This window comes from Argentina anserina, chromosome 6 (assembly GCF_933775445.1).
Source record: "Argentina anserina chromosome 6, drPotAnse1.1, whole genome shotgun sequence".
Lineage (NCBI taxonomy): Eukaryota > Viridiplantae > Streptophyta > Magnoliopsida > Rosales > Rosaceae > Argentina > Argentina anserina.
In genome coordinates this window covers 21200205-21215752 of record NC_065877.1, presented here as the reverse complement: position 1 = coordinate 21215752, position 15548 = coordinate 21200205, and the positions used below count along the sequence as shown (strand labels likewise).

General features: G+C 36.9%; 4 protein-coding genes across 4 annotated transcripts; 2 read left to right on the top strand and 2 right to left on the bottom strand.

Moving 5' to 3' along the window:
* Window positions 1–1192: 1192 nt before the first annotated feature.
* On the top strand, window positions 1193–2478 carry LOC126797048 (fasciclin-like arabinogalactan protein 14). The gene is made up of 2 exons (XM_050523735.1): window positions 1193–1916; window positions 2288–2478. The coding sequence occupies exons 1-2, from the start codon at window positions 1193–1195 to the stop codon at window positions 2476–2478; spliced, it is 915 nt and encodes a 304-aa protein (XP_050379692.1).
* A 520-nt stretch (window positions 2479–2998) lies between these two features.
* Window positions 2999–3412, bottom strand: LOC126797047 (uncharacterized). The gene has a single exon (XM_050523734.1). The coding sequence runs from the start codon at window positions 3410–3412 to the stop codon at window positions 2999–3001; it is 414 nt and encodes a 137-aa protein (XP_050379691.1).
* Window positions 3413–4307: 895 nt separating this feature from the next.
* Window positions 4308–10418, top strand: LOC126797044 (putative glucose-6-phosphate 1-epimerase). The gene is made up of 11 exons (XM_050523733.1): window positions 4308–4409; window positions 5691–5699; window positions 5824–5874; window positions 6009–6083; window positions 6426–6482; window positions 6577–6737; window positions 6919–7059; window positions 8394–8496; window positions 8590–8689; window positions 9150–9346; window positions 9923–10418. The coding sequence occupies exons 1-11, from the start codon at window positions 4308–4310 to the stop codon at window positions 9932–9934; spliced, it is 1008 nt and encodes a 335-aa protein (XP_050379690.1). The 3' UTR covers window positions 9935–10418.
* Window positions 10419–11315: 897 nt separating this feature from the next.
* On the bottom strand, window positions 11316–14261 carry LOC126798959 (uncharacterized). The gene is made up of 2 exons (XM_050526059.1): window positions 13875–14261; window positions 11316–11852 (listed from the first exon to the last, which is right to left on the bottom strand). Exons 1-2 carry the CDS (start codon window positions 13954–13956, stop codon window positions 11662–11664), a joined length of 273 nt encoding a protein of 90 aa, XP_050382016.1. The 5' UTR covers window positions 13957–14261; the 3' UTR covers window positions 11316–11661.
* Window positions 14262–15548: the final 1287 nt, after the last annotated feature.

Here is a 15548-nt window from a genome sequence, read left to right as displayed (position 1 = left end):
ACTTCAAAGTAATAGAGATTTTAAGGCGAAAGAACTCATGGAATGGGAGCTTGAAGTGAATACTATAAGCTCCAGGTGAGATTATACAAATGACTAGTTTAGCCAATAACAAAGGCTTTAAATAAGTATTGAACAAACTATGAGCCATATACAGAATAGGGGAGCATTGCAGTGAGTGATACAAAAAGCGTATCTTAGGGTATTAAGGTTTATATTATCTTTAGAAAATATAACTAAGTAGGAGACTGTTCCTATTTGGAATTATTGAGGGGAGGTAACAGGATTACTACAGAAGTGGTGTCAGTTTTCCGGTAAATGCTTATGAGAGATGGTTACAAACCTTGTTATTTATAACAACAAGTGAGTTTATTGGGAAGAAATTCGTAGTTTCATGAGATCAGAACCAACCTGGTTCCCTAACTTCCCTTTATTTTTCATGAAATGTGAAAGTCCCAGATAACAAACTATCAGTGAATATGAATATGCATATGTATAGCCCTTTTGGTTGCTTGTGAACGAGTAGAAGTGGGTAACAGTTTATCCTAACGCCCCGGATCAACGCATTTTTGGGATTATTGTATTCTGCAGTCTTTCCTTCTCCACTTGATTCTGTATCGAGCACCTCGCTCAAATCAGAGTTGTTTCATGTCTTGTTCACTTTTCTGCTAGTTCAATTCTCAACTCCTCTTCTTTACTGGAGTTGATAGCACAAACTAAACAGTTCACCCATTTTTATGTAGTTCTCATCCACCCTAATTGTCCGGAAAATACTCTTTGTATTTGAAAGGTGAAACCACAAACATTGAAATGCTTAGTGACCATAGTGTGACGGTTAATCTGTACACATTCGTGTAAACTCGCTCATATAATGTGGTCCGAGAGTTGATATGATGAGCTACAATTCCGATTTCTTGTGCACTTTTAAGATACAGTAGCTATTTTTGACACACTGCGAATACATTGGCAACTATGCAAGACTCGGTCTGCACTTTTCTACAATGTAGAAATTAGCTTTACCATCATCTTCTCCCTCATTTCTAACCAAACAAAAGTATGTTCCCGCAAATTTGGTGAAGACTGACTCTTCCCTTCAAGCGTATATATACATCATTTCTATCCCACTTGAAAGGCACCTCTCTCATTCTTGATTCGCTTTTGCTTCTCTGTGTTCAATTGTCCTCAGTTTGCCAAGATGAAGTTTCCAATTTCCACTCTCTTGCTCTCTTCCTTTTGCCTTTTCTCTTGTTCATATGCTTTCAACATCACCGACATACTAAGCAACTACAAAGATTTCAGTACCTTCAATGACTACTTAACGCGAACCACAATTGCTGATCAGATCAACAAACGAGACAGCTTAACAATTTTTGTGGTCGACAATGATGGAATGGGATCGATCACGAAGAAATCACTAGACATGGTCGCTAAACTTCTGAGCGTCCACGTTGCCCTAGAGTACTTTGACACCAAAAAGCTCCAACAATTGCCAACGGATGAGCCAACCATTATGACCACATTGCTTCAAGCCAACGGCCAAGCAACTGGCCAGCAGGGTTTCTTGAAGGCCACCATCGGTGGTAACAGCACCGCAGGAGATGGAGTCTCTATTTCTTCAGCTTCTAGTCCTGATCAGAGCGCAAATATTGTCCAGATGGTGACTAGCCAGCCGTATAACATTTCGGTGTTCCAAATCAGCAATGCAATAGTGCCTAATATCATCTCTCCACCAATTGCAGCTCCTACTCATATGCCTACATCTCCAGCGGAAAGCCCGGCCGACTCTCCCCACTCTCCAAAGGGTTTGTTGGACTCTCCCAATGCTGCTCCAGGTACCGGTACTGCAGATGGTTCCGGTGCAGCCTCTCCAGATGGCAAGTCTAAGTCAGCTGGGACACCAGTGTTTTCTATCAGCTACGGTTTTGTCATCTCTGTAATTTTGTTGTCCACTTTGTGTATGATGAAACTTCCATGATATCCTGATTTGAGCCAGAAAGGAAAATCAGGTTTGTTTATATTAGAATAAGGAGAGTGTCACATGGTGAATATCATGGACTTTTGTTTCGATCTGTTAGTTGATGTGTTCAAGTAATAAATTTTTCCAGTTTTCCTCAGCGCTTTTCATCAATATCACTTCGCTCAATCTCTTGGGTTTTCGATCTTATTGCTTGCTTATAATCGACAAAAAAATCCCTTTAATCGATTGCCGCAGTCAATGCGGCTTAGATTAATGCTCAGTTCGATCAGACGTTATTGCATGTTTTTCTATTATGATATTTACGTACTGCAGCTTATACAAAGAAAGGAGTAAACTTTGCTACATTGATCGATCAAAGTACATGCAAGCAACCTCTTAGCTCTCTCTTGATTGGAGGGAGGTTGCCAGAGGTGGTTTCTCAATGCTTCACCAATGTGAATTTACGAATATCTCTAATGCTTTCTTTGATCAGAGCATTTCAGCACTGCTCTTCATTTGTATGAATTGAATTCCTTTTGTTTTCGTAACAAAATCTAGAACCTAAATCGACTCTCGTGATAGCCTTCAGAACGTACGTACTGGTATGTACTGAAGAAGGAAGATATGCATGATATTGCGTGGGCATCAACGTAGTCTCTGATCGAAGGTAGTTAACATGTTACAACCAGCATACAATAGAAGTAAATAGTAGATAGTGCTTGCGTGAAATACAAAAAAGAAAAAAAAGAAGTGATTTCATCAGAGTTGGCAAGAGCATCTGCTGCCCGATTACCTTCATGAAATAATTGTTGAATGAGAAATTATCAGTCTTTACCCTTTAAGGAAATAAAAGAAATATTTATTGCTATTGAAAAACTAAAATTTATTCAAAAAATAAAAAACTGAGCCCTATGGACCATCATGGGAAGCTCATCATTCAGCACCTACGTACGATGGGAGTCCAACACCGCAGCCATGCACCTCCGCCTCGACTTCTCCGGTGTGACGACTTGGATGATGACTGATGAGTAAAAAACATGTAATTTAGCACGTATACATGAGGCATGGAGTAGAGGCACAAAAGACAGTTGGGATTCTTAATTTCTTCAGGAGCCACGTTATGACGCAAATCGCATGAAAAAGGTGCAAGCAAGGCAAGCGAGTAAGCACTCGATCAAAGTCAACAATGCCATACTCCTCCATACAAATGACGCACGACGATGACACTCCATTAGCTTCCAACCTATCTCTATGGACTCTCTCCAGGCCCTCATCTTCTGGATACTCATCAGGCTGCACCACCACCTCGTCCGCACTGCGCTGCGGATCATTTACGAGGTTGATGATCACCAGAACGGGCTTCAGAGGAGGTTCAGCCAAAGCGACATTGAATATTTTTTGAAGGCATTTGGAATGCCCGTCCTCCGGGACACCCATGCTTGACAGAAACTCTTCCATGATCTGTGTGGAGGCTCTGCTATTCTGCTTGAAACGAGAGAAGTGAGGAATCATGATGATCTTTTGGACCGGGGGGGGGGGGGGGGGGTGGGGGTTTGGTATTTTCGATCAACATATAACGATCGTCACCGATCATGACGTTGTTCTTTGTTACTAAGTCGCAGTGGTTGAACCGTAATCTCACTGCAATCATATCCGTGTCTTTGTAGGGTTCCCTTGTTCCTAGTGGCACCACTCGGCATAAAATGTCGGGTGAAATTCGAAACATGATGCCTCCTGTCTTTGAGCTTGCCTTCGACTTTACATAGCTCGGAGCTCTACAATAGATTGACCGGAATCGAAGATGGCGATCGAGTGATTATTCCATGATTTTAGACTTATATATCGGTGATCCAGCGCGGCCAACAAATCTGACTTGGTCAAAACGTGTTTTTTTTCTCTCTTTGGAAATGAGAAATTTTACAGTCCTCCAGTAACCACGTAAGAACTACCGGATATTGTCACGTGATTATTCGGAATCATTCGAAATAAGTGAAATTACAAACGTTTTTAAGATATCTTATATATCCTATCAAATCTTCTGTGTATATCGAAATCAACCATATAATGATACAATATAAGACAAGGCTCCATGTACACAGGAAATACTTTTGAAAATAAGATCAGAGGACAAATGATATTTTCTATCAATTAATAACCACGAGAAAAAATGAACTTCTTTCCCTCCCTACTTTGGGTTTACAGGGATTTATGGTTCAAATTGATTAAGTTTGATGGAAAGAAATATATTGTGACAAATGTTAAGTTTGATGCGACAGATGATAAAATAAATTCGTTGGAAAAAAGTATATAAGGGCAGAGAAGAGAAGGGAAGAGGCCTAGTGTAGGGATCGTGATGTCTTCTGGGGTTTCAGAGAAGGTGCTGGTGGAGTACTGTAAGGCCCCCAATGGCCTTGAGAAGGTTGTTCTCAAAGAGCTTCGCGGCTCTTCGGCTGAGGTGCGTATCCAATTCTTCCCATTCTTCCATCTTTCATTTTTCATTGTAAATCCTAAAGATTGTTCTTTGTTTGATTCTTGATTCTTGATTCTTATTCCCTCTTGCATTGTTCTTTCTTTAGAGGTTGACCACAATGCCCAGATTAAATCTTTAAAGATCGGTAAAGTTATACATGATCGTTTACTTTCTTGGAGTAATCATGGAATTGACAATGTGATATGGTTCTTGGAAAGAAAATGTGATATGTTTCTTGAGTAATGAAGTGCTTTGTACACTGTTTTTTGGGATGCAGTGTGAGTACAGACTTTGAGTGCTTGCGATTTTCAGTAGCTGTTTTCATGTTACATGCCCTCAATGCCTGACATTGTTTTGCTTCGTATTTCGGATATACTTTGCAAAGTGTTAGTGGGATCCTTTTCTGGGTGCCTATTGAATTGAGAAATCGTCTGTTCGTCTCTTTTGTGGGAGAATCGGTCAAATGAGTCAAAATCTTGATTTTGGTTTCAAATGAGAAAAAAAGATTTATGAAACTACCATGATACTTTGTTGGGAGATGAACAAGAAATATTGTGACATAGTTAGATGCTATCGTAGAGTATTGGCTTTATCAGTGTTTGGTTTATAATATGTGATATTTACTCAATTGAGGGACGGATCGTAGTACTGCATTACCTGGGCTACAACCCAGTAAGTTTTTCTAATTTTTCTGATTAGGTAGGCTTTTAATCCTTAATCTCACATACTTACGAGTGCTTAGCCCAGTCAAAAAATTTCCATATTCCATAAGTTAATCAAAAGGAAAGTCAAAACAGCCTTATTATCAGAATTAAATTGAATATAATTAAACAATAGTGACTCAATTCATGTTCATTACTTAGTAAAGGAATCGGCACCAAGAGAATAATAGGTTATTCAAATTAAGAAATTATTCATCATAAAGTTTTATCGTTTGGATTTGCTATTGTTTTAGCTAGTTTTTTTCTTTGAGAGAATTCTAATCAGTTGCTATTGTTTGTACAAATTTTTTTATATTATTTATATATTCTGGAGTTTCTAATTCAAAAACATTTAGCTCAATCTATTTCATAATTTTGGCTCCGTCCCTGGTGAGTTGTGAATACTTAATTTACTGTTTATATCTTGTCTCATCTCATAGCAGTAGGTTGATCAGTAAGAGATCTTCATAGACTAATGTCTCTTAGTATACGAATTATATTGGGTATGGTCTTGGTAATATAGAGTTCTTTATAACTTGATGTGCCTTTTATCTATACCGTATAGATGCTTCAGGTATTTGAAGGTTTACTATGTAAGATGGAAATACTTTTTTTTTTGGGGTATGGTTTTCCATGTAAGTGTATTGAGTGTGGCATGTAGTGTGTTGATATTGATTAACTAATGTGTTGTGATATAGCTCAAGAAAAAGTACAGTTATACGGTAGTTTATATGACCATGTTGGCTTCTGTAATTATATCCCTCCTTTGTTTAAAATAAATAATATGTTGTCTTCTCTTGATTAAATTGATGTAGTATCGCGCTAATTGTGTGCGAAAGAATAATGTTATTGTTACTGACAAATTGTATATGCTTTTATACAGATATATTTGTATGGAGCCCAAGTTTCATCATGGAAAAATGAACATGGGGAAGAATTGCTTTTCATGAGTAGTAAGGTAACAATCAGATCCTTATAGATATGCTGCATAGCAGCTGTTCATCTTAGGTTCTATGTGATTGGGAACTTTCCTTGAAGTCACTTCAAGTTAGTCATTTAATTGATGATGCCGAATTTGCAATGCTAAAGGTTTTATCTACAGGCGCAACTTAGCTTTCAGTTATACTTGAGAAAGAAATGATATACCCGGGATAAGTTTAATTGAGAAACAGTTGTATAGAAATCTATGAATGACAGAGATTGATCTTCTATAATTTATTCTCTAACTCTTTGTACAATTAGCTTTTGCATAAATAATGGTTAAACGTTCCCTTCTCTAAATTTATAATGCACCTTGCAGGCTACATTTAAGTCTCCTAAGGCTATCCGTGGTGGAATTCCGATCTGTTTTCCACAAGTATGAGTTTTGCATCTTCTATCATCTCTTCCATTCTCCTTTGGTTATATAGGTTTTTCATTTATTTTCTGATATAATTAGTCGGCATATGCAGTTTGGAAATCTTGGTTCTCTTGAACAACATGGATTCGCTAGGAATAGGTTTTGGAGTATTGATCAAGATCCACCGCCTCATCCAACAAATAGTGGCAACAAAGCTTGCATTGATCTGATCCTGAAGACCTCTGAAGAGGATTCAAAATTATGGCCTCACAGGTAAAGGAATTGGATTTTCTAGTGGTCCTGTGTAATTGCTTGCAAGCTGTCTGGAACAAACAAATTCCATCCTTCTCTCCAATACAATCATTCATACACACTACATATATATATGTGAGAGACTGTGTGGTGATCGGTTCCTTTTGCTTATATCAAGTGATGTCATAATTATTATGGGCAGATATGAATTTCGACTCAGGGTGACCCTGGGACCTGGAGGAGATTTAATGTTGAATTCCCGCATTCGAAATACAAACACTGATGGAAGGTCGTTTACATTCACATTCGCTTATCACACCTATTTGGCTGTAACTGATATAAGGTATGCTCATGAAACTTTAGCTGTTTGAATTTTGTATCTATATTTCAGCTTTCTAATTCAGTTGTACTGAGAACTTCAAGGCATCATGATGAGGACATCATGCCAAACCTTTCATGATTTATGAATGAAAGAGATGGAAATTTAGAGCAGCTGATCATTGCTCTCAGGATATTAAATGGCAGCTTAGAAGAAGTTTGATCCTAGGAGTCTTTAGGCTTAGTGTTATTTCAAGAGTCTACTTGAGTCTTTTTGTTTTTGTTCAGTTTAGGAGTCTAAGTTTTTATTTATTAGGTCTTTATGTTTCAGTTTCTGAATTTCAAGAGTCCTAAAGAGTCTTTAAAAGTAGTTAGTGTCAGTTATAGAACCTATAAATAACTGTAAAAAGCCAATAGGCTGAGATATGTGATGTTGAATAAAAATATCAGAGTGTTTTCTGAATTATCCTGTGATAGGATTAAGGTGAGAAACCTGGGAGAGATTCCCGAATTATAGTGTCTTGGGTGTGAAGCCTAGACTAGGGTGTGAAGCCTGGGAGTGGAGCCTAAAATCAGTGTGTGTTTAACACTTTAACCTATATTTCTTAGAGTTTGTGATCCTGGCTCCTAAGCAGCTACTGTGCTGCGTCACATCATTTATATATTTCCATATGTTTCTTTCACCCTCTCAGTTATATGTTATATGTAAATAGAATAGATAATGATTTGGTACCGTAATGCTACAGTGACAACCTTTACATAGTTTTGTTATGCATAGTGCATATTATACTAATATTCTAAGATAATTTTCCTGTGGTGAATCAAACTAAATAAAATTTGTAGAAATAAAAAGCTTCAGATAGGATTATTAAAATGTGAGTACGCATGGTAGACCCCGTAATTGATGTCTTCAATAGAGAAAAAAATGGCATCAAGCATCAACCAACCCTGTTGAGAATTGGTTGGAAAATGGTGATAGGAAATATATAGGAGGTCCATTTCTTACTGGGTTAGTTTTTGGGGGTCGAGTGTTCTGCATGGCGATAGTTGCTGCTATGTCATGGGTGCTGAATTTATCTTCTGACAAAATTATATGTCCCCCTTTCTTTCTTAGTAGTGAATTTGATGGTTGAAAAAACTTGGTTGCAAAACCTCAGAAAAATGTCATACCTAATTGTATATGCTGTGGATCACAATTTCATGGCATGTTTGCTTCTTCAGTATAGAATATTATAAACCTTATAATGTAAGCATGTCTTAGCTGTTTCACCAAGCAGATAACTCTTGACAGCTGTTCTTTTGTGTTTAACGTGTACGAACTACTGATTATTAACTGTCATGCGCGCTGCTTCTGTTTAGTGAAGTGCGAGTAGAAGGACTAGAGACACTGGATTATCTAGATAACTTGAAGGATAGAGAGCGGTTTACTGAACAAGGGGATGCCATAACATTTGAATCAGAAGTTAGTGTTTGTCTGCATTAGATGCTTTGGATTTTCACAGTTTCCTTTCTTTTGGTTTAATATGTCTGCATATTGGCTTGTAATATTGTCAAGGTGGACAAAGTTTATCTTGGCACACCTACAAAAATTGCTATTCTGGACCATGAAAGAAAGAGAACATTTGTCTTGCGAAAGGATGGACTTCCAGATGCTGGTTAGTTTACACATCACTAGTTTTCGTTAGCAACTAATGTTATGGTAATGAGGAACTTCAGGGAGGAGAAAAAAAAAAGGGTTGTCAACTGATGACCGCTTACATAACAATGATAACATGGAAGTTCTTGCTTGTCGCATCTTTGAAATTTTCTTATAAGACAAGCTGTTTTGAGCATATTTTCAAATTAACAGAACAGAAATCTGCGGGTATGATAATTATTTGTTGTTGTTTGTCTTATTCTTTTTATTTTACTTGTCTCGCTTCTTAGTATACTACTGTATTAATTAGAATATTTGGTAAAATACTACCTATCTTTTATAATATGTTGAATGGATGCTACATACCCATCAGTTGAGCAAATGCAGAAGGCTCTGCAAGTCTGCACGTTGCATTGAAGATTACACTTGATGTACATACTAAACGTTGTGTCCTTAGTGTTTATCATTTTCTTTTGCAGTTGTTTGGAATCCATGGGATAAGAAAGCAAAGGCGATTCCTGATTTTGGAGATGATGAATACAAGCATATGCTCTGTGTCCAGGCTGCTTGTGTGGAGACGCCTATTACTTTGAAACCCGGTGAAGAATGGAGAGGAAGGCAGGAGCTGTCTGCTGTTCCTTCAAGTTACTGTAGTGGAAAACTTGACCCAGATCAGGTACTGCATGGTGGTTTAATGGTCAACCTTTTGATTATTCCTGTACTAGTAGTTTACTTCAGTACAGCCTTTTTATGTATACTCTTACTGGTAGTTTACTTGAGTACAGTAATAAAGCTGCAACAGATCGATACATCCATTTTTCATTGGCAGGTCAACATGGTAAAATATAAAATGGATGAGGAGTGACAGTTTGCTCAAGTTTCAAAATTGTTACATATCTAATTATGGACTATGGGACACTCTTTTAAAAAGAAAACATATATACGGACTATAGGAGGAGTTCTGAATATTAGAAAGTTTCGGAGACTGTTGGTCTTAACTTGCATTTGAGGGAACAGATACTGGGGCTCATTGATTGTCCACTGTAGTTGTTAGCTTGTTGTTTCCGCGGTAGTCATGCCTTGCATCAAACTCGTGCTATCGTTGCTATGTTGTATGAATACGATTCAGCTTTCTTCACTTCAATCTGTAGTATCAATATGAACTTGGATTTTGGCTTGCCACGCCAGGTTGTAATTGTCTTCATAATACATGTTTGTGTCTGTTTTAATTCTTGTTTCATTTCTTTATCAGGTGAACGGATGATCATAAATCCATATCAGGCAGTTTCTGGATATTAGATGTGGCAGTTGTTTTCGTTGGAGTGCAGATTCATCATCATTCATCAGCATCATTGTCTATATCCACTTCAATGGATATTCATTGGTGTAGGAACATGAAGAAGGCAGTTAAAGGAAGGTTAGTTGATATCTTGTGAATGTATAGTGGACTTGCTACTGAAGAAATGAAGATAAAAAAAAAAGGCCTTTTGGCCCCTTATCCCCGTGCTCCTTTCTCTTCCATAAGCTTCTTCAAACAATTTTATTATTTCGTGTTGATTATCTCTTGCTTGTTTTTGGATTAGTAATAATTAGCATAGCACCCAAGCTCCTTTGAGTCCTTTTTTCTCTTCCATAAGCTTCTTCAAACAATTTTATTCTTTCGTGTTGATAAGATGACTTGTAAATCTCTTGCTTGTCTTTGGATTAGTAATAATTAGCATAGCAACCATAGTTGAGAAGTTTTTTGATTCGGAAATATGGTTCTTGACAGCTTTTTTATTGGATAAAGGATCTTGCCTCTGCTGTGTTATTCATGGTTTGATTATTTTTATTTTTCTTTGGGAATACTTATCCCCCAAAATAGTATGAAATTCTCTTAATTTGCTTCAACCTTTAGGAAAAATGATAAAATAAGATGGGGCAATCAGTATAAAAGCTTCTGTTTGATAGTCTTTCCCAATGCATTGATAGATAAAGGATTGAAGTTTAAGAGAACACCCGTCCAGCCCTATATATATTCAAAAAAGATCAACACAAAATAGGGAAGCAACGTTTTAACACGATTGAGATCTTTGAGCGAGTAGCTATTCTGAACTATAGCCATGAGTGGAGATCATCAATTATCAGTATGCCCTATTTTCAGAATAGCTACTCGCTCAAAGATGACCCAAAATAGGGAAGCAACGTTTTGACACAATAGCTACTCGCTCAGTAACATCAATGCACTGCAGACCTGAATTGGTTTATTTTTGGTATCATGGCAAGCGATCCTTGATGGCTGTGGCATTTACAGATGGGATCATAGGAAAATTATCTTAGGGGGGCGGTGTGATAAATCTAAAATTGAAAGCTCTAGTTTGTGAGAGAATCACAGCTCTCAGTAGAAAGTAAGGAAGAAACAACAAGCAATTTCAGTGGCAGACATGGATTCTGAATGATCGCTTCATTCGCTTGGTGATTAGAAAGTTCTGAAACCATATCATGTCTAGAAATGCAGATACAATCTAGCAATCCGAGCATGCATGTCACTTTATGCGCAATTGTCATGTTCACCGAAACTGTATTGGGTTCCAGGGTCAGCGAATGTTTTAAATTTAATCATGTAGCATCAGCGAAAGAGTTGAATTCGATCAAGAACTTTAGAGTTTAGAGCCATGGACTTATATTGCATGCTCGTAGAACAAGTACAATAAACATGAAAAATGAGCTCTCTGCGATGAAGGCCTCTGTCGAACTCTGCTGTGTTTTCTGGTTTTAGCGAACTATTATTATATTTACAAATGACCATGTCAGGTAAAACCTAGGCACATACTCTACACTTCATCTTGCACTGTTTTTGACACCTTCCAACAGTTATATACATGCCGTTGTTGCAATCTTGGCAATTCGACTGTAAAACTATGATGCCAATTCGGCCAGCAGCTTAAAGCATTATTATTCTTATAATTTATAGTCTCTCTAACTGGCTTTCGACGATGAAGCTCATCATATTCATGCCCGACTTGCAGAGAAGGAGGAGGCTTTACTATGGCTGTTAAACACTCTCCAAAACTGTCGCTGTTTACGTTTTGCATGGTGGTGATTTATCATCTCAGCCTCTCTGCTCAACATCTGCCACATCACTTGCACATCTTGATAGCCACAAGTTTGCACATCGTCGTGAAGCTTCAACAACCCAGCACCTGTTCAAAAACACCATCCACGAAACACTCGTAAGTAATCGCTTTCCTATTATGCATAAGGTAACATCAGATTCCATATCAGCAAGACAGCAACTTCAAGTTTATTCACTAAATGAATGAAAAATAATCATCTGATGCCAAAACAGATAGTTCGGATTTATGTCATCAACACATCATAGATGCTTTTGTGGCTGGTGATGAAGATTTTAGTTGCTTAAACAACACGATATCAACTCTAGACCAGACCACTTCTTATTGAGACTTTGAAGTTGCATCAATAAAGCTATAGTTCTTAATATCTCTAGGACTCAGCTTTCGGCTAAATTCGAAATATTTGAGTTGGAAATTAGACACGGGAAGGTTGGGATGGTCCCTAAAGTAGCAGCCTGTCACTTTGAATGGCAGGAGTTACTCGAATTTGGATGTTCCGTACGATCCAACACTTTCTTGTGTCTTATACTCTTGTAGTACTCAACTGATTAGTGGCATATATGGAAGAAATCAAAACCAAATGAAACACTTGGTTAGATTGTGGAAAGTACTGTAGTGATGATGGAACTTATTAACTAATCTTCTAAGAGAAGCAATACTAGAGGCATAAAGTATGATTATTAGGGTCCTAAGAAATGCTAATGGGTGACTATGCTACTAAAAGTCGTTGATTGATGTGGATCGCGCCAAAGGTCCCATGCTGATCAACGGCTAAAACGCTTTGAAGTTTCGCTTTCTGAAATAGAAAATTTGAGTATTAATATATAAAGAAGGTAGCTAGTTGAGGATGAGTCTGCATCTAGAAATCTAGAATTCACTACAGTTGCCCACAGACACATAGCAACAAAACTTGATGACCCCAACTTTACCCTTAAAGAAGGTCACCATAAAACTGTGAATATTAGGTAAGCAACATTTGGGGGAGTGGGGAAGGTGTCATGGCCTCCTTAACAGATGTGGACTTGAATGGAAAAGGCAGCAGCTCACAAGACTACAACTTTTCTTTGGCTAAATATAAATGGATTACCACTAAGCTCTCAATACCACTCCTTGTTTAAATCTTAAACAACCCACCAATGTCATTTTAGTTTAATCAAAGCACTAGACACCTCCTCATGTAGAGTAATCAAATTAATTGTTGTTGAATGTAGATTCGTCTAATTGATTACTGAGTTTGACAGTCATTGGCTAAGATAATCAGGTAAATACACCCACATAAAGACTGAAAGAGACTGATCATGAAACATAAATTGTTCGGTTTTTTTTTTAAGATTTAAAATTTTCAGTTATAATATGGTAGTTAGTAGGGTAAAGCTGATATTTAATTTATCCTAACCTCAAGCTAAGATAGAGAATTTATTAATTTTCTTTCTCAGTAACGACTAATTTGCCTCTTATGGATTTTTATTTATTTTAAACACTCTGTAGACACTTGCTTCTTGTAGGAAAAATAGAGGGGATGGAATAACACCAACTAAATTTTTCAGAGGAAATTAAATATATATTCAGCAGAGAAAACTTTCATCCTACAAAATAATTCAAAAAAATTGATGATAGAGAAGGGGCCACACCTCCATGAGTAGAGGAGGTGCTGACAACAAAGACTCTGATTCATACAATAAAAGAAATCAGTTGACGAAGATGAAATAAATCATATAATGATGATAGCATGCTTGTTAATTATGAACTTCACGAAAAGAAAGAAACCAAGAAAATATGTAACAAAATTGTGAAAGGACAGAGAATAAAACAAATTAAAACAAAATGGGAAGAACATATAGCTTAACTATGTACTAGTTTTTGACAATTATTAATCATTCACTTTCAGTTTTTGCTACTGAAAAAAGTGAAAATCATTCATGTAGATATATAGAGAGGATGATGATTATTCCATCCTATCAGGAACTATTGAGTATTGAGAGATGATACAGAAACATGGCACCTGTACTAATATAGTTATAAGCTTATAAAGAAGATGGTGTATATATGGAACTATGGATATGAATCATACGATGAAGATGGAAGACTGACCATTTTTGCGAGCCTTAACACGAGTAGAGACAGCGAGCCAAGCACGGCGGACAGGGAAGATCATCTTGTGCCAGAACTCCATCAATCTCTCTTGTATAACCTTCACTTTCTTTCTGCTTTTCTTTCTCTTATTCTTGAACCCTCTACTCACTCTAATTGTTATGCTCCTTAACCCGGCCAGACCTGCAATATTATTTCATATGCTCATGGATAGATGCACCACTACCACCTAGCTTCAATATCTCTCGATCTTCCTGTATATTATCTGCTAATTACTCTCCTGCAGATGATCGATTCTATTTGTGAGGGAAGTAAGATATTTGAAGTGTTTGAGAGAGAGAGAGAGAGAGAGAGGACTTGTTTGGGACTATGGCAGATCAATTGGTAGAGCTACCCACCGGTTTGTCCGTTATAAAGCTCTATAATAAGTGCTTCACCGACACTGCGAGGCCTCAAAGGTTTGTGATTCTTTATTCATCTCTCTACTTTATATATAAAAGACTATATCAGGATGTTTTTTTTACTTCTATTGTACGTAAAGTCTCGTTTATGTGGAAGCTTAAAACGACCTTATCCACAAAGAAATAGATTAACATAGTATCTAATTAATGGAAAAAAAATGGTAATATGCAACGTCTTAGGAATCTTTCTGGGCACTGGTCATGCAAGAGCTCGAGAGTAAGTGAATAACAATTATTCAAATATTATGATTTTTGAATAGTTCCGCATACAATGTCAGCACACATTCTTGTAGACTTCTAATTAGGAGTCCCATGAAACCTTGTTATACAAAGTTACATTGATGATCCATCATCTATGTAAATAATCAAAAAATTAGTAGTATTGTTTGTGATTTGTGAATTTAATGAATAATAATTCGACTTTAATTAGCTCTTGGGGGTGCAATCTGCAGAGCGCAGACAAAGGCTTAGTGTGAATAATTGTAGCACACTAGCTCCAATATATGCACGAACTATATATATATATATATATTGAGAAGCAAATTTATCGCACATTTATTATGTCTACCTCATACCCACCATTCTAAGTAAATGTCAAATGTCATTTTTCTCAACAAATTTATCACTATAGTTATAAAAGACACTTGACATTTATTTAGGGTGGTGGGCATGATAAGGGTGTGCAACAAATTTGTTTCCATATACATTGTGCATGACTTGCAGGGCAGTGTTGAAGCTTTCAATGATACTAGACAAAACTCACCAAGTCACAAATCACGACCATATGAATGGTTACTTTTATCATTTTTCAGCAACCTTATATTTTATATATTATTTTGTAAATTCTCCAATTGTTCTGTTTGTTCAGCCAATTTTCTTGGGATCTTGTTTGTAAATTTATATTTAAAAAATTTATTCGTCGCTTGATTAAAGATGCTAATCTATCTTTGCAAGTCGAGTATATTAGTTGGAATAGGGCATCAGTTTGACTTTATTTATACTCATTCCGTTTGAAGAAAAGAAGGGTCTCAAACAATTTACTTAAACTTTCGTAGTAATTAGCTGAAACGATTTCGGCCATAATATAGAGTTCAGATTAACCATTTTATTGTATTTGCTTCAATCCAAAGCATGTGGAGATCATAACCTTGACAATGATTTTTTTTTTATACTTGGCAGTTAACTCCAAATCTTAACAGTTTTTTTTGTTGGG